Here is a 26,249-nt window from a genome sequence, read left to right on the forward strand (position 1 = left end):
AATAAAAACGGAATGCAATAATTTACAAATCTCAAAAACTGATATTGTATTCACAATAGAACATAGACAACATATCAAATGACGAAAGTGAGACATTTTGAAATTTCATGCTAAATATTGGCTCATTTGAAATTTCATGACAGCAACACATCTCAAAAAAGTTGGGACAGGGGCAATAGAGATCTTGCAGTCACGTGACCGGAAAGTACACAGCCGCCATCTTGTCGGTCAACAGCACAGCTGAATACTGCTGCACTTGTGTACAGAATGGATCAATTTCAACCGACGGACTACACGGCTCATTTTTCTAATGAACAGATAACTAGATATATGTCTAAAATAAACGATCTACAGATTATTGACCCTTATGGCTTTCCGGACGGAGTTTTCACGACCGTGTCAGTGGATATGGAACTGCCAGCGGAATACCCGGACGTGTATAATTACCTCATCAACTTTCACTCGCTGTTCAGTGGTGAAGCACTGCGTGCTTATAAATCTCTGGACAGTTATCTTTACAGAAATTCAGGATTTGTCAGCGACTCAGATGTGGCATCTTGTAAACAAGAAAATGATCCTCACTGGATGGGTAAGTCACTTAAGTATTGAGTATAGCACTGACCAGCCGATTATAGAATAGAATAAGGTAATTCCAGCTGTAATTTCAAATCGTCCGTCTTGTTTACCTGGCGCTAGAGAGGTAGAGGCTTAGCAGTGGAGGTTTGAGTGGCTGTTTTCTGAGCTTAGTCAACAGGCCAGCTCTGCAGCCTTGCTTTTGCTCCCGGCGCCGCCTCCTTAGCTTTGCTTCCAATAACAATCCACGGAGACCCCGCTGGTCTCACTATCTCGTCCGGAATGTTTGTTTTTTCTCGTCCGGAATGTTGTGCATGCGATGGAAATCGCTACAAACCGTCATTTTCTGCTGGAAACCAATGTCCAGTAACTCCATACGGTTGTAGTGGATATTGAAGTCTGGTACAGACGAACAACACGCAAAAATACACACAAAAAACATAAAAAACATGCACAGGTAGGGAGAGCTTGTAGCCGCAGCCGTTGTAGTAGAATTGTATATAGTAGGTTTTTCTAGAAGAAAAGGTAGAAGCAGAAGTAGAACCAGAAGTAGAAGGTGGAAATATGGCGTTTGACCGACAAGATGGCGTCTGTCACAATCTGGATCGGCTGTGACGTCACATGCAAGTGCTCCATAAGAGGCTGGAAAAGTTAAAGGTACAAAAAAGGAACAGCTGGAGGACCAAATTGCAACTCATTAGGTCAATTGGCAATAGGTCATTAACGTGACTGGGTATAAAAAGAGCATCTTGGAGTGGCAGCGGCTCTCAGAAGTAAAGATGGGAAGAGGATCACCAATCTCTTTAATTCTGCACTGACAAATAGTGGAGCAATATCAGAAAGGAGTTCGACAGCGTAAAACTGCAAAGAGTTTGAACATATCATCATCTGCAGTGCATAATATCATCAAAAGATTCAGAGAATCTGGAAGAATCTCTGTGCTCAAGGGTCAAGGCCGGAAAACCATATTGGGTGCCCGTGATCTTTGGGCCCTTAGACGGCACTGCATCACATACAGGCATGCTTCTGTATTGAAAATCACAAAATGGGCTCAGGAGTATTTCCAGAGAACATTATCTGTGAACACAATTCACCATGCCATCCACCATTGCCAGCTAAAACTCTATAGTTCAAAGAAGCCAGATCTAAACATGATCCAGAAGCGCAGACGTCTTCTCTGGGCCAAGGCTCATTTAAAATGGACTGTGGCAAAGTGGAAAACTGTTCTGTGGTCAGACGAATCAAAATTTGAAGTTCTTTATGGAAATCAGGGACGCCGTGTCATTTGGACTAAAGAGGAAAAGGACGACCCAAGTTGTTATCAGCGCTCAGTTCAGAAGCCTGCATCTCTGATGGTATGGGGTTGCATTAGTGCGTGTGGCATGGGCAGCTTACACATCTGGAAAGACACCATCAATGCTGAAAGGTATATCCAGGTTCTAGAGCAACATATGTTCCCATCCAGACGACGTCTCTTTCAGGGAAGGCCTTGCATTTTCCAACATGACAATTCCAAACCGCATACTGCATCAATTACAGCATCATGGCTGCGTAGAAGAAGGGTCCGGGTACTGAACTGGCCAGCCTGCAGTCCAAATCTTTCACCCATAGAAAACATTTGGCGCATCATAAAACGGAAGATACGACAAAAAAGACCTAAGACAGTTGAGCAACTAGAATCCTACATTAGACAAGAATGGGTTAACATTCCTATCCCTAAACTTGAGCAACTTGTCTCCTCAGTCCCCAGACATTTACAGACTGTTGTAAAGAGAAAAGGGGATGTCTCACAGTGGTAAACATGGCCTTGTCCCAACTTTTTTGAGATGTGGTGTTGTCATGAAATTTAAAATCACCTAATTTTTCTCTTTAAATGATACATTTTCTCAGCTTAAACATTTGATATGTCATCTTTTGAAACTTCCACATCATTACATTCCGTTTTTATTTACAATTTGTACTTTGTCCCAACTTTTTTGGAATCGGGGTTGTACAACTATAAAGCAAAGTATTGTTTCAAAATAATAATAATAATAATAATAAAGGAGGGCGGCACGGTGGTGTAGTGGTTAGTGCTGTCACCTCACAGCAAGAAGGTCCGGGTTCGAGCCCCGTGGCCGGCGAGGGCCTTTCTGTATGGAGTTTGCATGTTCTCCCCCTGTCCGCGTGGGTTTCCTCTGGGTGCTCCGGTTTCCCCCACAGTCCAAAGACATGCAGGTTAGGTTAACTGGTGACTCTAAATTGACCGTAGGTGTGAGTGTGAATGGTTGTCTGTGTCTATGTGTCAGCCCTGTGATGACCTGGCGACTTGTCCAGGGTGTACCCCGCCTTTCGCCCGTAGTCAGCTGGGATAGGCTCCAGCTTGCCTGCGACCCTGTAGAACAGGATAAAGCGGCTAGAGATAATGAGATGAGGTGAATAATAAAGGAATGCTCCCCATAACCAGTGAAAATTTCAGTTGTCATGTAGTACCGTCAATAAAATTCTGTCAGTTTTGGTGTTAATTCACCTGGAAACAATTGGTGCCAACATTGATAAATGGAGTGATACTCCCTCTTCCTATAAAAGGCTAAAAAAAAAAACTATGCAAGGTAAACAAAAATGTGATAAGCATGGCTTGTTCAGACCACAGTCTGTGGTGAGTTATGGGCTGTGGAAACAATAAAAACAATAAAAATCCATAAAGTGTTTAGAGACAAAACTCTCAAGCCATAAAGACAAGCCTGTTGACTTTTTTCAAAAGAAAGCAACGGGAGGTGGTTATATCTAAAAAAAAAAAAAAATTAAATAAATAAATAAATAAATAAATAAATATCAAAAACATTCTGGAGCAAGAATTTTGTGCATCATACAAACTCACTCATCACATTTCAAAATGCTAAAAGGCCTACACAGTTACAGAGGAGCTTGTTTTACCTGCTGCTAATGACATGTCCAGAGATACTGTATGTTCAGAGCAAATCAGTTGAAAAAATCTCAGTCTCTAATGACACCATACAGAGGAGAACACAAGATATGTGCAAGGACATAAAGCAGCAGAAGGTAACACACATTAAGGCAAGTGACTATTATGCCCTCTAACTAAATGAATCAACAGATGTATCCGATCATGCCATCCTGATTTTGAGACGCTTATCAAAATAAAATCACATCCTCAGATTTCCCATTGAGTTGCACAAACTATGATTATTGTTATCTGTTATTGTTAGCTGCAGTTAATTCTCATTATTATGTGTAAGCATTTAATAGTTGTGCATATTAGTGTACAATTTGAAATTCAGTATTTGGGTCAGAATACCATTGAGAAAATTTTGAGAAAACCAAACATTTTATATTACTGGCATTAATTATAGAAAGCAAGACAACATAGCTGCACTTGAACTTTTATGGAGTTTTGTGGATATCACTAAATACAAATGCAAATTTATAAACCTGGTAGAAAATTTGTTAGTTCAGTTTGGTGTACACAAACATTTACACACAACTTTACAAAAATATTAATAAATCAGACTGTACATACCAGCTATGATGGCAGTGGATTTATATTCAGGATTATAAGGGCAGTGACTGCGTCCATCCTCTGTCACAATCTCCCCTGTACTGCTGCGCACCAAAGAGAAATCCACTGTGTTCTATAGAGGAAAATAATACAAGTCTTTCTAAAATTCCTTTGTTAAGCCAAATAGATCTCATCTCATCTCATTATCTCTAGCCACTTTATCCTGTTCTACAGGGTCGCAGGCAAGCTGGAGCCTATCCCAGCTGACTACGGGCGAAAGGCGGGGTACACCCTGGACAAGTCGCCAGGTCATCACAGGGCTGACACATAGACACAGACAACCATTCACACTCACACCTACGGTCAATTTAGAGTCACCAGTTAACCTAACCTGCATGTCTTTGGACTGTGGGGGAAACCGGAGCACCCGGAGGAAACCCACGCGGACACGGGGAGAACATGCAAACTCTACACAGAAAGGCCCTCGCCGGCCCCGGGGCTCAAACCCAGGACCTTCTTGCTGTGAGGCGACAGCGCTAACCACTACACCACCGTGCCGCCCCCAAATAGATTTTTCTATACAGTACTGATACCCAAATTACTACATTAAATTGTTGCTATGGTTTACCAATGAGCAACTCTTATTTAGATAATATAACTCTTTGAAAATGTTGTATTCGGATGTTCCTTCTGGGACAACCTTTACAGTTTCTCTGTTGAACCTTGCAGCATAGTGTTCTCTATCAGAAAGGTTTCCAAATTGAGCATTTTTGGAAAATAAGAACACCTAATTAACCAATTTAACCCTTAGAGAGTGAATAACCAACATTCTAAGAGTGTGGTGGCGTGCTATTGAATATAAAGATGTCTATGTCTGTGTTTTAAAAAGTTTTTTTTAATGAGTTTGTTGGTCTATGTCCACATTTTGTTTTTAACATTTTTAATATTCAGCCAGAGTAAACAATATTCACTTGATAGCGTGACAACAATAAACTGACATATCAACAGCCTGCCTGGTTGCTCTACCTGCTGAGTAGTTTTGCGTTGACTGCACCAGCGCTGGATAAATCAGGATCTGACAGTGGATTAGATGCTTCCCTTTCAATTACTTCTTCAAAATCTGTTATCATGCTGTATTTGGAGGTCGAGCCTTTTGCATCATACCATTGGATTACAGTGGGGTTTCTCGTTTGTGTGACTGAGGGCCTGCCAGTTTGTTTCAGTTGCTTGTAGGCACAGATGGAGGACCTGCCCAGGCCACCCAGCAAAGAGCGTCTGGATAGTCCTGTTACTTCTATCAGGTAACATCCATCCTAACCCAGGCCCTAAACTGACAGAGCTTGAAAATCCAGTCAACCTTAAAAACAACTGTGGATTAATTTTTTTTCCCCATAAATAAAATCAATGCTATTCATCTGTGGGCAAAGTTGACTGAGTGCGATATCATGGTTCTGTCAGAGATGTGGCTGAAACCATCAATCACAAATGATATGATATACATTGATGAATATAATGTTTTTAGAACTGATAGTGTAAACAAAGAAGCGCTGACCTGACAGTAGCAGGCTGCTACTGCCCACCATCGGAATCACCTGAGACTACTATTTTGCTCTTAGACATCATGCACAAATTATCTGACAGTATGTTATACTGGGAGACTTAAATTGGGACTGGTTATCGACCTCCTCAAGCGCACTTAAGGATATTTGCAATGCTCTACATCTGACGCAATTAATACAGTACATTCTCTCACACGATTAAATCCAAAATGCATGGACAAGTCTACCTTCCTTGATGTCATTCTCACAAATGCTCCACATAAATATTTTGCTGCTGGAATATTCTGTAATGATATCAGTGATCATTGTACAATTGCCTGTGTTAGAAACTGTAAACTTCCCAAAACTAAGCCTCAATTTATTTTTAAAAACATAAACATTACAAACATTTTAATGAGCAGGCTTTCCTGCACGATATATTCCAGAGTGACTTGAACTTTGTTTGTGAGATGGTGGATGCTGCGCTGGCATGGATTTTTTAAAACCACTTTCCTGTCCCTAATTAATAAGCATGCACCTATGAGAAGATTTAGAGTTCATGGTAAAGGCAAGTCATGGTTTAGTGAAACTACTGCACCTACTATCAGAGAGTGGGATAATGCATGGGCCAAAGCTAAAAGAACTATTGAAGCTAAGCACTGGGTAGATTATATTGTAGGACATTAAGAAATAATGCACTAGGCTGATAAAAAATGCAAAAAGTGAGCACTATTTTAATTTCAAAATCTAAATGACCCAAGAAAATTTTGGAAGTTGGTCAAATCATCAGTAGGAGATATGACGCCCCCTATTCTTCCTGAATTTCTAAAAATAAATCAAAGTGAAATCAAGGGTAAACAATACATAGATGCTTTTAATAAGCATTTCATCAATGCAGGAATAATCACTCGGTCTGGTCTCCCAGTAAATATTAGTGATAGTGCAGTTACCACCTCCAGTTGTTCCATAAATAGCTTCAACTTTTCCACTATTTCCACCTCCCAAGTTCACAAGGCTGTGCTAAACCTAGATTGCAAAAAGTCTGCTAGCCCAGACCAAAGTGAGCCTTATTTCTTAAAGATAACAGCAGATCTGATTGCTGGGCCCATTGCTTCCATTTTTTAAATCTTAGTCAGTGGGTCAATTCCCAGCTCTTGTAAGTCAGCGTTTGTCTTCCCACTCTTAAAAGGAGGTGATCCCTCTACTTTGGATAACGATCACCCCATTTCTAGATTGTCTGTTACAGCTAAACTGTTCAAATCTTTTGTAAACAAACAAAAGCTTTTTATCTGATAATAATATTTTAAGTCATACACAAATCAGGCTTTAAACAAGGCCACAGGCCACACTATAACTGCTGTAGCTTCAGTGACAAATCATATTATTCCTGCACTGGATAACAAAAAATTATGTGCTACGCTTTTCATTGATTTATCCAAAGCATTTGATACTGTAGATTAAAGTGCCATTCCACCATTGGATGTATTCTTTGGCATAAAATACAATATATTTTGACAACATATATAAATGGTATCACTAGATAGAGAAATCTTTTAGCTTCAAAATGATATATCAAACATAATTTTTTGACAACGACAAGTATATTAATTTTGCGACCAAAGTCACCTACCCTTTTAATTTCCGCGCGGTAGTGAAACGTGATGTCATCGGCAGGTTCCCCTTCTTGTGTACCACGTGACGTGTGACGTGGCACATATTATCAGCTATTCTTTTAAGTTCGTTTCTTAAGACACGTATTTTTAAGTATGTTACCTCGCTTGTTGACAGTTTCGGCGAACACTTCCGCCTTCTTCAAAACAGTCACCAGATGTCGAGTGGTGACGTGCCTTATCAGCTGATGTTACTCTATGGAGGCGTGAACGTCCCGCCCAATTTGACAGGTAGTCCACGCCTCCTGCTGTCAGGTCGCTGCCCCAGGACTGCGCTCCAGGTATGTGACAGCGCGTACGCTCCCTCATCCCGGTTCATGGTCCTCTGCGCCCGCTTACGTATCTCCACTGCCTCCAAAATCCAACGCTGATATCTATTCTCTTCAGCGCGAATGACTCTGGCCTCTTCCCAATTCATAATATGATTTTGTCGTTTGCAGTGATCTGAAATGGCTGATTTTAAGTTTTCTTGGCTTGCTTTTTCTTTTTCGGATCTTGTGAGTCTTTTTGTTGTTTCTTTTTCACATTCTAATTGGTGTTCTTTCCTGCGAGTGTGGAAGCATCTGCCCGTTTCACCAATATAGACTTTATTGCATGACCGGCAAGGAATTTCATATATGATATTGCATTTATTGTCCAGTTGTATTTTATCTTTGGGGTGAACTAGCAGCTGTCGGAGGTTCTTGTATGGTTTGACCGGGGTGTTGATGTGGTATTTCCTCATGGATCGTTGGATGCGTTCTGTGACTCCTTTTATGTATGGTAATGTGACAAAGCCCCGGTTTGTTTTTTCTGTGTTTTTTCTTGTCTGTTTGTTTCTTTCCTTTTTTTGTGTCTGTGATTTTTCTTTTCGAATTGCCCACGGTGGATATTGGCAGTTTTTTAATGCCTGTTGGATGTGTTGTTCCTCCTCCGTGTGTCTTTCTCAAATTATCAAATTATGTTTGATATATCATTTTGAAGCTAAAAGATTTCTCTATCTAGTGATACCATTTATATATGTGTCTTTCTCCTCCGTGATGTTCTGTGCTCGGTCGTATAGTGTTCTGATTACTGACATTTTGTGTGCGATGGGATGTTCAGATGTCCAGAGAAGATATTGGTCGGTATGTGTAGGTTTTCTGTATGTTGTAATTCTGATGTTCCCTTCTTCTGTGTGGTGTATTTTTAGGTCCAGAAATGCTATTGTCTTATCCGTTTCCTCTTCGTGTGTGAATCTGATGTTGCCTGTCTTGTCTATGGAGTTTAAATGATCCGTGAGTTGAACCTCCGACAGCTGCTAGTTCACCCCAAAGATAAAATACAACTGGACAATAAATGCAATATCATATATGAAATTCCTTGCCGGTCATGCAATAAAGTCTATATTGGTGAAACGGGCAGATGCTTCCACACTCGCAGGAAAGAACACCAATTAGAATGTGAAAAAGAAACAACAAAAAGACTCACAAGATCCGAAAAAGAAAAAGCAAGCCAAGAAAACTTAAAATCAGCCATTTCAGATCACTGCAAACGACAAAATCATATTATGAATTGGGAAGAGGCCAGAGTCATTCGCGCTGAAGAGAATAGATATCAGCGTTGGATTTTGGAGGCAGTGGAGATACGTAAGCGGGCGCAGAGGACCATGAACCGGGATGAGGGAGCGTACGCGCTGTCAAATACCTGGAGCGCAGTCCTGGGGCAGCGACCTGACAGCAGGAGGCGTGGACTACCTGTCAAATTGGGCGGGACGTTCACGCCTCCATAGAGTAACATCAGTTGATAAGGCACGTCACCACTCGACATCTGGTGACTGTTTTGAAGAAGGCGGAAGTGTTCGCCGAAACTGTCAACAAGCGAGGTAACATACTTAAAAATACGTGTCTTAAGAAACGAACTTAAAAGAATAGTTATAATTATCAGACATAATGAATTTTCACTACACATATTATCAGCAATGGCAGATAGAACGCAATAAAAATAATACCAATAAATCTAGCTAATACCAATAAATCTAGCTAACTGAAAGATTAACTCAATTTTTCGCAATTTTTTTGGCCCCCATATACGAGGAGAAATGACTCTCTTACTTTGGGGGTTTCCTGGTCTAAAAATAGACCGACACGTGGTACACAAGAAGGGGAACCTGCCGATGACATCACGTTTCACTACCACGCGGAAATTAAAAGGGTAGGTGACTTTGGTCGCAAAATTAATATACTTGTCGTTGTCAAAAAATTATGTTTGATATATCATTTTGAAGCTAAAAGATTTCTCTGTCTAGTCATGTTGTCATAAAATATATTGTATTTTATGCCAAAGAATACATCCAATGGTGGAATTGCACTTTAAGGTCTTCTTTTGCAAAGACTGCAAAGCACAGGTTTCAGTGACACTGTTTTGAACTGATTTTTCAATTATTTGACTGGGCGAACTCAGTGTGTATAATTGTCACTCTGCCTCTCTAATAGTGAAAACTAGTATTCCTCAAGGATCAATCTTGGGGCATATATGATTTTAGATTTATATAAATAATCTTGGTATGGGTCCAAGCAAAATCCAACTAAAGTACACTGTGGCAATGGGGGCATGGCCAAGCAGCAGTTTGTGAATGGAGGGTGGGGTTGGGGAAAGTACTGTAAGTGGCTAAGTCATTACACCTGGTGTGAATTACTGTGCGTGCATGCGTGCGCGCGCGTGCGTGTGTGTTGCAGGGATGGAGCATAAAAGGAATGGGAAAGCAGAGAAGAGCTGACTCCCAACCAGAACACGTGTGGGAGTGAGTGAATAAATAAATAGCATATGGGTAAAGCTGAAAAGCTCAATAAAATAAAGTTTGCAAGAACTTCAGTTTCCACCTGCCATGCTTCTGTACTCCACCCACATCAGGGATTTACTGCAGTGGTGCTGAAACCCGGGATGAGTACGGAAGGGAACCACCCCATGGAGTCCTCCCCAATTATGGAGCTCGTCCATGCCCTCGCTGCTGCCCAGCAGAACCAGCATCAAGCACTGACCATCCTCCAGAAGGACCAAGTGCAACACTTTGAAGCCTTGATACTGGCCCAGTGGGAAGATCGCCAGGCATTCCGGTATCTGCTGGTGTCGGCAGGGGCGTCCACCATCACCACCATGGACTCCCCTCACGAAGATGGGCCCACATGATGAGCCCGAAGCCTTCATTGCTCTCTTCAAGCAAGCGGCCCAAGCATGGGGCACCCCAATCGAGCAGCACGCGGCCCGCCTCCTCCCACTCCTGACAGGCGAGGCGCAGCTCGCGGTGCAGCAGCCAATAGCTGGCTCAACTACTCCGACCTCAAGAGGGCCATCTTGCAGCAGGTCAGCCGCTCCCCGGAACAACATTGCCAGCGGTTCCGGAACCTGACACTGAAGGTCAGCTGACTGTCCGCAATTGGCCAACAACTCCGAGACGCCTGCTGGCGGTGGCTGAGGGCGGAAGACTGCGACGCCAACGGGATCATCGACCTGGTGGCACTGGAACAGTTCATCTCTTGGCTTCTGGAAGGAATGGCAGAATGGGTCCAGTGTCACCGCCCGGCATCGCTCCAGTGAGCCATCGAGTTGGCGGAGGCTGGAACCATCTGGCAGTGGTTCCGATGGCAGGCAGACGAGGCAAAGGCGCCTCTCCTCATTTCTCTTCTCTCCCCCTCTCTCTCACCCCATTCCCCCACTGCGGAGGCAGGGGCTGGCTCCTCCCCAGCCGGCCCGTCGCACCCGTGGTGTCCTCCCATCTCCCTCTTCTGTGTCCTCTCCCCCTCAGGTGAATGACGCCCACAACACCGGTGCAGAGGGAAAGCCTGGGCGGGTATGCTGGCGCAGCGGGGAGCCGGAGCATCTCCAGAATCAGGGCTCCACAAGGGAGGTAGAAGCCTTGATCCAGATCCCCAACGTGCCAGAGACCACCCCTGATTGGGCCGGAATGTATCGCATACCGGTAAGTATTCAAGGGGATACATATCATGTGTTGGTGGATTCTGATTGTAATCAGACCTCAATTCACCAATGCCTGGTACAAGGTGAAGCACTGGGGAGAGCACAAGCAGTGAAAGTGTTGTGTGTGCACAGGAATGTTCACAATTATCCCTTAGTGTCTGTCCATATTCTATTCCAGGGCCAAATGCATAGAATAAAGGCGGCGGTTAATCCTTGTCTCACCCACTCATTGATTTTGGGAACTAATTGGCCAGGGTTTAAAAAGCTGATGGAACATTTAACATGTTTAACATCTCTCCCCCCCCAATCTGTCCCTCTGAGTTACATGTTGATCCTTGGATTGAGATGCTGGCCTCTTCTGCCCCTTGGACCTGCTTGATCCATCCTGGTGCCCTGTGTCTGGTCAGAGTTTTATCGCACCGCTCCTGTGAAGGACGGCCCCATGAGGACAGTTGAGGGTTATACCTGTTAAAACTGTTAATATTATAGTCAGGCTGTCTGTTGTTGCCCAAATGAGGATGGGTTCCCTTTTGAGTCTGGTTCCTCTCGAGGTTTCTTCCTCATGTCGTCTGAGGGAGTTTTTCCTTGCCACCGTCGCCACAGGCTTGCTCATTGGGGATAGATTAGGGATAAAATTAGCTCATGTTTTAAGTCGTTCAAATTCTGTAAAGCTGCTTTGCGACAATGTTTATTGTTAAAAGCGCTATACAAATAAACTTGATTTGATTTGCTTTGAACATGTAGTGGGTCCTGCACTAGTATATCACAGGAAGATCCCCATGTGGTGTTGACTGGAGAAGCTGTCACAGAGCCGTCTACGTCAGCACCGCATCAGAGCAACACGAGGAGTGAGGAGCAGCCCACTCCTCCTCCCTCTCTCGGGGATTCCCTTGAGAGCAGTCATGAGACAAGACTCTGTGGCATGCATTTAACCAAGTGAGAGTAATCGATGGTCAAATTCTTCAGCCAAGCGTGACACCGGCCTTCCCTTATTTTGCTATTATTAAAGAGAGATTGTATTGAGTGATGCAGGACACTCAAACTGGTGAACAAATAACCCAATTATTAATCCCAAAGAGCTGTAGGGAACTCGTATTCCATGCAGCTCACTTTAATCCCATGGCTGGACACTTGGGGCAAGATAAAACACTAGCCAGAATAATGGCCCAGTTCATGGGGATGTCCGTCGGTGGTGTGCAGCGTGCCGTAAATGCCAACTAGTAAATCCCGCGGCCACTCCAAAAGCGCCTTTGTGCCCTCTCCCTTTAATCGAGACCCCATTTGAGCGAATTGGGATGGATCTCGTCGGGCCATTAGACCGATCAGCACGGGGATATCGCTTTATTTTAGTCCTGGTGGACTATGCAACGCGATATCTGGAAGCAGTACCTCTCCGCAATATCTCAGTATGCAGTATTGTGGAAGTGCTCTTCCGTATTATCTCCCGGGTCGGGATTCTGAAAGAAATCCTGACAGACCAAGGCACTACATTTATGTCACACACACTGTGCGAACTGCATGGGTTACTGGGAATTAAATCTATCCGTGCCAGTGTCTATCACCCACAAACGGATGGCTTAGTGGAGCATTTTAACCAAACACTCAAAAACATCTCATCTCATCTCATTATCTCTAGCCGCTTTATCCTTCTACAGGGTCGCAGGCAAGCTGGAGCCTATCCCAGCTGACTACGGGCGAAAGGCGGGGTACACCCTGGACAAGTCGCCAGGTCATCACAGGGCTGACACATAGACACAGACAATCATTCACACTCACATTCACACCTACGGTCAATTTAGAGTCACCAGTTAACCTAACCTGCATGTCTTTGGACTGTGGGGGAAACCGGAGCACCCGGAGGAAACCCATGCGGACACGGGGAGAACATGCAAACTCCACACAGAAAGGCCCTCGCCGGCCCCGGGGCTCGAACCCAGGACCTTCTTGCTGTGAGGCGACAGCGCTAACCACTACACCACCGTGCCGCCACACTCAAAAACATAATTCAGAAATTTGTAAATGAAGATGCACATAATTGGGATAAGTGGCTCGAGCCCCTGTTATTTGCAGTACAAGAGGTCCAGCAAGCCTCCACGGGGTTTTCTCCATTTGAATTATTATATAGGCATAAGCCACATGAAATTTTGGATGTACTATGAGAAAATTGGGAGGAGGGACCTTCGCCTAGCAAAAACAAAATTCAATATGTTCTTGACTTGTGTGCAAAACTCCAGACCCTCATGCACCTAACCCAGGAGAATTTCCGGCAAGCACAAGAACATCAAATCCAGCTGTATGACAGGGGCACATGCCTTAAAGAGTTCACACCGGGAGACAAAGTACTCATATTATTGCCCACGTTGAGTTCTAAATTAATCGGCAAGTGGCAAGGGCCCTTCAAGGTCACACGGCGAGTCGGGGACATCGAATATGAGGTGAGGCGAACGGATAGGGGTGGGGCATTGTGAATCTACCACCTCAACCTTTTAAAATGCTGGAATGAGGGGGTCCCCACATGGCATTGGTGTCGGTAGTCCCGGAGAAGGTGGAGCTGAGGCCGGAGGTAAAAAAAGGTAACATTTCGAACCACTCTGGTCCCTTGTGGAGACCACCTCTCACTGGCCCAACTCGCAGAGGTGGCCAAGTTGCAAAAAGAATTTTCCGATGTGTTCTCGCCCCTTCCTGGTCATACCCACCTCATAGAACACCACATCGAAATGCCCCCTGGGGTGGTAGTGCATAGCCGCCCTTACCACTTGCACAAGAAAAAGGTGGTTCAGTATGAACTCAAGGCCATGCTCAAAATGGGCATAATCGAGGAGTCCCACAGTAACTGGAGCAACCCAGTGGTCCTGGTTCCCAAGACCGATGGGTCGGTCTGGTTCTGTGTGGACTATAGAAAAGTCAACGCAGTGTCTAAATTTGACGCGTACCCAATGCCTCACACTGATGAGTTGCTTCATCGGTTAGGTGCTGCTCGCTTTCATTCGACACTGGATCTAACAAAGGGATACTGGCAGATCCCCTTGACTCCTCTATCCTGAGAGAAAACGGCCTTTTCCACACTGTTTGGATTACACCAACTTGGTCATGGTCCCATTTGGGTTATTTGGGGTGCCCGCTACGTTCCAGCGGCTCATGGACAGGGTCCTCCGCCCTCATGCTGCCTATGTGGCCGCACACTTAGATGATATAATAATCTACAGCTATGATTGGCCACAGCACCTGGAACATCTCAGGGCCGTTCTAAAGTTGCTGAGGCATGCGAGCCTCACAGCTAACCCGAAAAAGTGTGCAATTGGGCGGGTGGAAGTACGGTATCTGGGGTTCCACTTGGGTCATGGGCAGGTGTGTCTCCAAATTAACAAGACTGCAGTGATTGCGGTCTGCCCAAGGCCCAAGACCAAAAAGGGGGTGAGACAGTTTCTGGAGCTGGCTGGCTATTATCATAGGATTATGCCTAATTATTCGGATGTCGCCAGCCCATTAACCAATCTCACTAAAAAGGGGGCTCCAGATCTGGTCCAGTGGACGGAGCAGTGCCAACAGGCTCTCTCTGAGGTAAAAGCTGCACTGTGTGGGGGGCCACTTTTGCACTCCCCTGACTTCTTTCTCCCATTTATTTTGCAGACTGACGCATTGGACAGAGGGCTGGGGGCCATTTTGTCCCAGAAGGTGGAGGGTGAGGAGCGCCCCATGCTGTACATCTGCCGTAAACTCTTGATGCATGAAAGCAAGTATAGCACCATCGAAAAAGAGTGTCTTGCCATCAAGCAGGCGGTCCTCGCCCTCCAATACTACCTGCTGGGACGCCCTTTCACTCTCTGTTCAGACCACATGCCCCTCCAATGGCTCCACCGCATGAAGGATGCCAATGCGCGGATCACCTGTTGGTATATCGCCCTCCATCCGTTTAAGTTCGAGATGGTCCACAGGCCGGGGGCGCAGATGGTGATGGCGGACTTTCTGTACCATTGGGGCAGGGAGGGAGTCTGCTTCAGGCCGGATGGCTACCCGGCCTGAGTCGGGTGGTGGGGGGTATGTGGCAATGGGGGTGTGGCCAAGCAGCAGTTTGTGAATGAAGGGCGGGGTCGGGGAAGGTAAGTGGCTAAGTCATTACACCTGGTGTCAATTAATGTGTGTGTTTGTTGCAGGGATGGAGCATAAAAGAAGGGGAAAGCAGAGACAAGCTGACTTCTGACCAAAACGCATGTGTGTGTGGGAACTGAAGTTCTTGCAAGCTTTATTTTATCAAGCTTTTCAGCTTCACACATGTGTTATGTCTCATCTCATCTCATTATCTCTAGCCGCTTTATCCTTCTACAGGGTCGCAGGCAAGCTGGAGCCTATCCCAGCTGACTACGGGCGAAAGGCGGGGTACACCCTGGACAAGTCGCCAGGTCATCACAGGGCTGACACATAGACACAGACAACCATTCACACTCACATTCACACCTACGGTCAATTTAGAGTCACCAGTTAACCTAACCTGCATGTCTTTGGACTGTGGGGGAAACTGGAGCACCCGGAGGAAACCCACGCGGACACGGGGAGAACATGCAAACTCCACACAGAAAGGCCCTCGCCAGCCCCGGGGCTCGAACCCAGGACCTTCTTGCTGTGAGGCGACAGCGCTAACCACTACACCACCGTGCCGCCCCTCATGTGTTATGTATTTATTTATATAAATAACACATGTGAAGCTGAAAAGCTTGATAAAATAAAGCTTGCAAGAACTTCAGTTCCCGCCTGCCGTGCTTCTGTGCTCCACCCACATCAGGGATTTACTACATACACCTTTACGCAGACGACACAATACTTTATACGACTGCATCATCATTACAAGAGGCAATGGATTCTTTACAGTCTGCTTTTAATCTACTACAGATGTCGCTAGTCAAGTTAAAACTGGTATTAAATGCCAAAAAGACCAAATTCATGGTATTTACACGTCATCCTTTGACGATACAATTTTGACACTAGATGGCACTCATCTAGAGAGAGTAACCTTTTATAAATACCTTGGTATCTGGCTTGACGAGAAGTTATCCTTTGGAGTCCATATAGATAGCCTTTTAAAAAACTTCGACCAAAGGTAGGTTTTTATTTTTGTTTAAAGAAATGTTTTCCTTTTACTGCAAGAAAAAATTAGTTCAGAGTCCTATCAGTATTAGATTATGGTGATGTAATATACATGCATGCATCTTCATCCTATTTGAAGAAACTGGATGTTATCATTCTGCTTTGAGGTTTGTAACTGGTGCTACCGCAAGAACACATCACTACAACCTATATGAAATGGTTCAATGGACATCATTACATCTTAAAAGGAAAATTCATAGCCTAGTTTTTATTGTAAAAGCTTTAATAGACATTACCTCAGTACATATGCAGTCTACTGACACTTCGCACTAACACATACTCGCTCATCAGTCAAACTTCTTCTTCAGTCTCCAACCACACAGACAGAACTGGAGAAATCTGCCTTTTGTTCATATGCACCACACAAATGGAATGTGCTGCAAAACATTCTAAATTTGGATTCCTTGCCTTCTATAAATGTGTTTAAAAATTTATTGAACTCAGTTCTCATAGAACAGTGTCATTATTTCAAATAATTATCTTTTCTTTTAATCTTTTCCATGGTTCATCTTAGTCATTGACCCCCTTATGTTTGTGTCCATTTTGAGATTCAGAGTTTTAGTCTATGTTAATGTTACCTGTCTCTGTTTGTATATGTTTATGAAACTTTTTTATTTTATTTGCAGCCATCTTGGCCAGGACTCCCTGGAAGAAGAGATATTGTATCTCAAAGGGACATTCCTGGTAAAATGAAGGATGGATGGATGGATGGATGGATGGATGGATGGATGGATGGATAAACAGTGCCACTAGCAAGTTTATTTCTGCATAATCAGATGAGTCCTAAAACTAGATAAAGAGAACCCAAATAAATAAATGACACAAAACATAGCTTCCAAAAGTATTTCATCTCATTATCTAGCCGCTTTATCCTGTTCTAGAGGGTCGCAGGCAAGCTGGAGCCTATCCCAGCTGACTACAGGCGAAAGGCGGGGTACACCCTAGACAAGTCGCCAGGTCATCACAGGGCTGACACATAGACACAGACAACCATTCACACTCACATTCACACCTACGGTCAATTTAGAGTCACCAGTTAACCTAACCTGCATATCTTTGGACTGTGGGGGAAACCGGAGCACCCGGAGGAAACCCACGCGGACACGGGGAGAACATGCAAACTCCGCACAGAAAGGCCCTCGCCGGCCACGGGGCTCGAACCCGGACCTTCTTGCTGTGAGGTGACAGCGCTAACCACTACACCGCTGTGCCACCCCCAAAAGTATTTATTGAAAAAAATTATCAAAAGTTAAAAATCTATCAGAAAAAGAACCTTTATCAGAACCTTTGCTTTCAGTGACTGGCATAACACACAATAACTTCAAGCAAACATTTTCAGCAACTGGTGATTAACCCTGCACTGTGGGTTGGAGGAATTCTGTCCCATCCTTTTTTCCAATACTGCTTCAGCTGAATTATGTTGTTGGGCTTCCTTGCATAAAGTGCTCTTTTTAGGTCTTTCCAGAACACTTCTGTTTCATGAAGGTCTATAGACCCCTTGCACTGACGTCACATTTACGTTAGCAACCATTGCTACTCTTGTCCTGGGGCACATGTGAACTTTGTTTACACACTGTATACATACTGAAGATGAGTGATATTGAAGATGTCTGATGTCTGTTGTCTGAAGAAAACTACAGCTAAAAAAGCTCTACTACTGGATTACTTGGATAATCTTAGTCAGAAAGAAGCAAAGGACAGACATACGTGGAAATTAGTTTATTAGTGGTTATGATTGGTACAAAATTCCTCAAAATGATTGCTGTGATGTAGATTTGTGGCCTAGCGTGAGCTACATAGATGTTGGAATGTACCTTTTTTTTTTTTTTGAAGAGTCCCTGCACGGTAGAACAGTTAAAAAATTACAAAAGCAAGAAAACCTTCTTTGTGGAAATAATTTTTCCTAACATCAGCTTTTGGGAACTGAATGCTGCGAAAGCCAAAGCATTTACCCTCAAAGAACTACTACCAGAATTGTTGGCTAGATGTTATTCCCACTCCTCCATGTCTTAACAACCCCAAGGACATCTAGTTACATAGGTATTTGCACTATCATTTATACACTGGGACTTATTATTGTTAAAACAATACCTGAAGTGTTATTATTTGTACAATACCAAAATATCTTGCTCTAGACTTTCAAACAACTAATACTGTAAGATTTGGTTTTAATTTTACCTAATAGTGGATAGTGCAATAATTACAAATGCTAACAGAATCAGCACATTAACTATAATCACCCTTGCGATAATAATTTCAATAAATGGTTAATTTTCAGTTACCTCTTCATTTATTCTCTATTCAAAAGGCACAACTGAGTCACACAGGGTGAAAAGTGTGCAACTGACAGTAATAAGTTTATCCAAAATAGTTTTTCCTGCCTTAGTCGAATTATTTCCATTTCACATGCATGCAACTGTTCTAAAGTTAACTCTGTTTGTGTAGATCACTCTTGCACTGTAGGTACAAGCCAAGAAGCCTTTATTTATCAGTGAAATTTAACCTCTGCATTTAATGCATCTGAAGCAGTGAACACATGCACACACAAGTGAGCAATGAGCGCACACACATACCCAGAGCAGTGGGCAGCTATGCTACAGCACCCAGAGAACAGTTGTGGGGGTGCCTTGCTCAAGGGCACTTCAGCCCAACCTCAGGCCATGGCTGCCCCATGTTAACCTAACAGCATGTCTTTGAACTGTGGGGGAAACCGGAGCACCTGGAGGACACCCGGGCAGACACAGGGAGAACATACAAACTCCACACAGAAAGGCCCTCGTCGGTCGCTGGGCTTGAACCCAGAACTTTCTTGCTTGTGAGGCGACAGTGCTAACCACTACACCGCTATACCACCCAATTGTTCATTACTACACTCTGGCTCCATGTTGACATTTTGCACAGGATTGGGTTTCTCTGATAACAGAAGCAAAGCTTCAGCGCTCTCTGCTCTTAATCTTTTCTGATCTTTCAGGATATATCATGCATATCACTCCCTGTTTTATTTTGTTGTTTTACTGAGTTATGTCTGAGTTGTTTGCTTGGTGCCCAATCTAGGTTTTCTGTGTCGAATAAGGAAACTGGTTCACCTGTAAGAACAACTTCTTTAAGAGGCTCCTCTGTCCTCTACTCGTTACCTGTATTAACGGCACCTGTTTGAACTCGTTATCAGTACAAAAGACACCTGTCCACAACCTCAAACAGTCACACTCCAAACTCCACTATGGCCAAGACCAAAGAGCTGTCAAAGGACACCAGAAACAAAATTGTAGACCTGCACCAGGCTGGGAAGACAATCTGCAATAGGTAAGCAGCTTGGTGTGAAGAAATCAACTGTGGGAGCAATTATTAGAAAATGGAAGACATACAAGACCACTGATAATCTCCCTCGATCTGGGGCTCCACGCAAGATCTCACCCCGTGGGGTCAAAATGATCACAAGAACGGTGAGCAAAAATCCCAGAACCACACGGGAGGACCTAGTGAATGACCTGCAGAGAGCTGGGACCAAAGTAACAAAGGCTACCATCAGTAACACACTACGCCGCCAGGGACTCAAATCCTGCAGTGCCAGACGTGTCCCCCTGCCTAAGCCAGTACATGTCCAGGCCCATCTGAAGTTTGCTAGAGAGCATTTGGATGATCCAGAAAAGGATTGGGAGAATGTCATATGGTCAGATGAAACCAAAATAGAACTTTTTGGTAAAAACTCAACTTGTCGTGTTTGGAGGAGAAATAATGCCGAGTTGCATCCAAAGAACACCATACCTACTGTGAAAAATGGGGTTGGAAACATCATGCTTTGGGGCTGTTTTTCTGCAAAGGGACCAGGACGACTGATCCGTGTAAAGGAAAGAATGAATGGGGCCATGTATCGTGAGATTTTGAGTGAAAACCTCCTTCCATCAGCAAGGGCATTGAAGATGAAACGTGGCTGGGTCTTTCAGCATGACAATGATCCCAAACACGAATGATCCCGGGCAACGAAGGAGTGGCTTCGTAAGAAGCATTTCAAAGTCCTGGAGTGGCCTAGCCAGTCTCCAGATCTCACCCCCATAGAAAATCTTTGGAGGGAGTTGAAAGTCCGTGTTGCCCAGCGACAGCCCCAAAACATCACTGCTCTAGAGGAGATCTGCATGGAGGAATGGGCCAAAATACCAGCAACAGTGTGTGAAAACCTTGTGAAGACTTACAGAAAACGTTTGACCTCTGTCATTGCCAACAAAGGGTATATAACAAAGTATTGAGATGAACTTTTGTTATTGACCAAATACTTATTTTCCACCATAATTTGCAAATAAATTCTTTAAAAATCAGACAATGTGATTTTCTCGATTTTTTTTTCTCTCATTTTGTCTCTCATAGTTGAGGTATACCTATGATGAAAATTACAGGCCTCTCTCATCTTTTTAAGTGGGAGAACTTGCACAATTGGTGACTGACTAAATACTTTTTTGCCCCACTGTAATTCAAATGTGAATAGAAATAAAACGAGATTCTTATGCAAACTTTTCCATACTCGCTTACGACTTTCTGGATTTTTGTGGCTACTGCCTCATAGAGGCTGTAAGCCACTATGTCATCATGTTGTAAGAAAGTAACAATAGCGTACTGCACATACACATACAGTTCTTCCTATTAAAATGGCCAGTGAGTGTATACAATTTGCTTCACCACTCAAAATAAATGGACTAAAGAAATTGCTTTCAACATGTTTATGCTTATTACCGAGGGAAAGTGCATTCCTATTTTATAATATACTCCAGGTTGTCCCCCTTTCCTCGCCTTCTTCGGCCAGTGGTCCCATGTGTGATGTAGATGTGATGCACTTCCGAGTTGTTACAGGAAGTTGTTGAAAAGAGTATTGAGACCACTGAGCTCTAGTGCCGGACCTTTTCTGGGAAATAAAAGTTTCGGTCATGGCAACAGCGTGTGTATGTCAGCCTCGGTTCGGAGGTTTCAGTTTCAGAAACTGTAAGAGACAAGAGTAGACTAATATAAAGTACAGACACTTGGTATATTTTACTTCTGTGATTTTTAAATTGTTCATTTTTGGATTATGCTTCATTTTTGTGGCTACTGCCTCATAGAGTAAATATATATGCTATACAGTGGTGCTTGAAAGTTTGTGAACCCTTTAGAATTTTCTATAATTCTGCATAAATATGACTTAAAACATCATCAGATTTTCACACAAGTCCTAAAAGTAGATAAAGCGAACCCAGTTAAAAAAATGAGACAAAAATATTATACTTGGTCATTTATTTATTGAGGAAAATGACCCAATATTACATACCTATGAGTGGCAAAAGTATGTGAACCTTTGCTTTTAGTATCTGGTGTGACCCCCTTGTGCAGCAATAACTGCAACTAAATGTTTCTGGTAACTGTTGGTCAGTCCTGCACACTGGCTTGGAGGAATTTTAGCCCATTCCTCTGTGCAGAACAGCTTCAACTCTGGGATGTTGGTGGGTTTCCTCACATGAACTGCTTGCTTCAGGTCCTTCCACAACATTTCGATTGGATTAAGGTCAGGACTTTGACTTGGCCATTCCAAAACATTAACTTGATTCTTCTTTAACCATTCTTTGGTAGAATGACTTGTGTGCTTAGGGGCGTTGTCTTGCTGCATGACCCACCTTCTCTTGAGATTCAGTTCATGGACAGATGTCCTGACATTTTCCTTTAGAATTCACTGGTATCATTCAGAATTCATTGTTCCATCAATGATGGCAAGCCGTCCTGGCCCAGATGCAGCAAAACAGACCCAAACCATGATACTACCACCACCATGTTTCACAGATGGGATAACGGTTCTTATGCTGGAATGCAGTGTTTTCCTTTCTCCAAACATAACGCTTCTCATTTAGACCAAAAAGTTCTATTTTGGTCTCATCCGTCCACAAAACATTTTTCCAATAGCCTTTTGGCTTGTCCACGTGATCTTTAGCAAACTGCAGATGAGCAGCAATGTTCTTTTTGCAGAGCAGTGGCTTTCTCCTTGCAACCCTGCCATGCACACCATTGTTGTTCAGTGATCTCCTGATGGTGGACTTATGAACCTTAACATTAGAGAGGCCTTCAGTTGCTTCGAAGTTACCCTGAGGTCCTTTGTGACCTCACTGACTAATACACACCTTGCTCTTGGAGTGATCTTTGTTGGTCGACTACTCCTGGGGAGGGTAACAATGGTCTTGAATTTCCTCCATTTGTACACAATCTGTTTGACTGTGGATTGGTGGGGTCCAAACTCTTTAGAGATGGTTTTGTAACCTTTTCCAGCCTGTTGAGCATCAACGCTTTTTCTGAGGTCCTCAGAAATCTCCTTTGTTCATGCCATGATACACTTCCACAAATGTGTTGTGAAGATCAGACTTTGATAGATCCCTGTTCTTTAAATAAAACAGGGTGCCCACTCACACGGCACGGTGGTGTAGTGGTTAGCGCTGTCGCATCACAGCAAGAAAATCCGGGTTCGAGCCCCGTGGCCGGCGAGGGCCTTTCTGTGCGGGGTTTGCATGTTCTCCCCGTGTCTGCATGGGTTTCCTCCGGGTGCTCTGGTTTCCCCCACAGTCCAAAGACATGCAGGTTAGGTTAACTGGTGACTCTAAATTGACCGTAGGTGTGAATGTGAGTGGTTGTCTGTGTCTATGTGTCGGCCCTGTGATGACCTGGCGACTTGTCCAGGGTGTACCCCACCTTTCGCCCGTAGTCAGCTGGGATAGGCTCCAGCTTGCCTGCGACCCTGTAGAACAGGATAAAGCGGCTCGAGATAATGAGATGAGATGAGGGTGCCCACTCACACCTGATTGTCATCCCATTGATTGAAAACACCTGACTCTAATTTCACCTAAAAATTAACTGTTAATCCTAGATGTTCACATACTTTTGCCACTCACAGATATGTAATATTGGACCATTTTCCTCAATAAATAAATGACCAGGTATAATATTTTTGTCTCATTTGTTTAACTGGGTTCTCTTTATCTACTTTTAGGACTTGTTTGACAATCTGATGATGTTTTAGGTCATATTTATGCAGAAATATAGAAAATTCTAGAGGGTTCACAGACTTTCAAGCACCACTGTACTTACTGTATGGACATGGTATCAGAAGACAATTTTATTTATAAGCAGTAGCCACATGTACCCATAGGGTACCTATTTTTTATATACAAGTTGTTACCTGAAATAAAATGATCACTACAAATGCAGATATTCACAAACTTCTCTGGAGTTTTCAGGCTTAGATCCTCTCGTCATATTCTCTTTAACCATTCATTTCTTCATTGTTCTTGAAGTTTGCCTCTTTGTTAACATTTTCTTGATAGTGGGGAGACGGTAAATACCTTTTATCTGTTTCTCTATTTGAATGATTGGAACAACCAAAAATAGCTCAAAAACATTTAAAACAGTTAAGACAATATTTAAGACAGACTAAGCCTTGCTTACAGGAAAGTCAGTGCCTGTTTGTCCCACAGGTGATGCGTGGCATCATGCGTAAGGGGTCTATACTTGGACATTCCAAAATGTTAAAATTTCTTCTGCTTTAACCACTTATTTGTTGACTTGCTTGTGTGTTTAGGGTCATTGTCTTGCTGCAGGACTCACTTACCATTAAGCTTCTATTCACAGACAGATACCCTGACATTCTCCTGTAGAATTTGCTGGTAATATCCAGAATTCAGACTTCTATCAATTCAGCAATCAGTCCTGGACCCAAGGCAGCAAAATTGCCCCAAACCATCATACTGTCACCTCATGCTTCACGACTGAGATGAGGTTCTTATGTTGTGTTTGTTTTTCACAAAACATAACACATTTCATTTAAACCAGCGATTCTCAATTGGTTTTGCTTCAGGACCCACATTTTATGTTAGACATCCAACAATACACTAATGTTGCTTTTCATATGGAAGCAAAATAAATGCTTATTAATTTTGCATAATAATGTTTTAATACTAATAATATTTATTCATTGCACAGGTCTAATCAAGATGGATAATAATAATTTACTATTGTTGAAATTTTTGTGCATATGTAACCACACACATATCCTGATTTGTCTTATGTTGATTGTATATTTGTCAGTAAACCCGCTGAGGAGACTATAAACATGGATTACAATTCCCAAGACACACAGCGCCTGCTATCTCCGGCTTACTGAATCTCAGCTGTCACCCATTTCCTCAATCACCGGTCTCCCTACTTAAACTCCCAAAACACTCACTTCCCTGCAAAGTATCATCCTGCTTATTCAGATATACCAAGCCTTGTATCTTTCCTGACTGTTTCTCGTGTTTCTGACCTTTCGCTTCCTGTTTCCAGTTTTCCCTCTGTCTTTTCTAGTCTAAGTTGTTCGCCGATCGCCTGACCTGTGCTTGCCTTCTCGAGTCCGATTTCTGATTAGTTGACAGTTGACTCCAGCTTTGTTGACAGTCTGGCCTCTCCCTTCCTCCGCGCACATCTCCGTAAGTGCCTGCATTCTAACAATATTGATTCAAAGCCAATTATGTTGATTCAGTAAAAAGTAAATGAAGTTGATGGTATTAAAAGTAATAAATCTGATTTATGAATTATAATTGCAGTAAACAAGTAAATTGCCTATACACTGCTAAATCACAGGCCTGTTTAAAATGTATATTATTCTAAACCCAGCACCTGCAGTTCTATCATATGTTGTAATGAGCTAACCAAGGCTATTGACAGGTATTGTCTGTGTTTGTTGTATTACCTGTGGATATTGCTCTATAAGTTGAGATCCGAACGGACAGGCATTGTCTACGTTTGGTGTATGTGTCTGCAAAGATAGAGGGGTGTGTGCACGCAAATTCCTGCCTTCACTCCCAAGAGCGGCTGGTGCATAAGGGCGATTGGGCGACGCACTGCCAAAACGAAAAAAAAAATTTTTTTTAAATAAACTTTCACCAGCGCTGCTCGAGGCCGTTTTAATCTGCCTCTGGGTATCATTGTCCAATCAGGGTGGTCTTGCTTCTAGAGTACCTAATCGCCCTTTTGGGGCGATTTCAGTCATGCTGAAAATCGCCCAAGAGTTCACTGATAGAGTCCCATGTTTGTTTATATATATATATTTTCTCCTGACTGACACTTCAATGCAATCTCTATGGGTTCCGGGGGGGGGGCTTGCCCTAACGTGCTTACGTCACTGCAAAGCGCGGCAAAGTTGCGCTCGATCCGCTCAGTTTCCGAGGTGAGATGGATGCGGACATAGACATATAAACATAGACGCCGCATTCTGCGTAGAATCATACGTCATCCTCGCCGCCATATTGGATGTGGCAAAGTGGAGATTCTTCAACCGTCTCTGGTATAGCGTCTAGACAGTAGCCGAGAATAAAGATGCCTCATTCATGTGCTGCGTTTAACTGTACCAACAGGTTTACCGTCCGAACGAGATCACATGGGATTACCTTTCACAGATGAGACTGGAAAAATACTTTTCAATACTGTTCCTTCAGTCTTCAGTTTCCCAGCTCATCTCCACCGGGTAGGTGTATAGTTATAAGCAGTGAGAATTAGATAATACAGTGCCACACTATGATGGACATTTTTGAACGTATGATGAATGTTTTTAACCTTTCTGAATGTGAAGGAATCAGTGATGTATTTTGTTTTGGTATGACGTTAGAACCTGGCCGAACTCAGTTTGGCGGTCATTCAGCTCACTTTATTCAACAAGAGTAGGTCTGTGTGGTGACTCAATAAATAAAACAGTACATTTTTTTCATTCACTATTTCCAGTTTTTCCACTATTTCCATCATTTATCATATTCAGTCTTGTAGGTTGGTTATTGTGGCCTCAGGTTTTGGTAGCTTGCTACGGTATGCTGACTGATTAGCTTACCTGAGCTATCTATCGCATATCTGTCGCTA

The 26,249-nt window shown here is 43.3% G+C and overlaps 1 protein-coding gene across 10 annotated transcripts in view; it reads right to left on the minus strand.

The window, feature by feature from the left end:
* sema4ba (sema domain, immunoglobulin domain (Ig), transmembrane domain (TM) and short cytoplasmic domain, (semaphorin) 4Ba) overlaps positions 1-26,249 on the minus strand; it is a 520,834-nt gene that overhangs the window by 144,292 nt on the left and 350,293 nt on the right. For 9 of the 10 annotated variants that reach the window (XM_060923501.1, XM_060923496.1, XM_060923492.1 and 6 more), the window contains one exon: positions 4,094-4,205. The exons of the other annotated variant lie outside the window; for it this stretch is intronic. In XM_060923501.1, the coding sequence (XP_060779484.1) occupies positions 4,094-4,205 (112 nt within the window). The remainder of the gene's footprint in view (positions 1-4,093; positions 4,206-26,249) is intronic. 10 annotated transcript variants of the gene reach the window in all.

This window comes from Neoarius graeffei, chromosome 6 (genome assembly GCF_027579695.1).
Source record: "Neoarius graeffei isolate fNeoGra1 chromosome 6, fNeoGra1.pri, whole genome shotgun sequence".
In the NCBI taxonomy this organism is placed as follows: domain Eukaryota; kingdom Metazoa; phylum Chordata; class Actinopteri; order Siluriformes; family Ariidae; genus Neoarius; species Neoarius graeffei.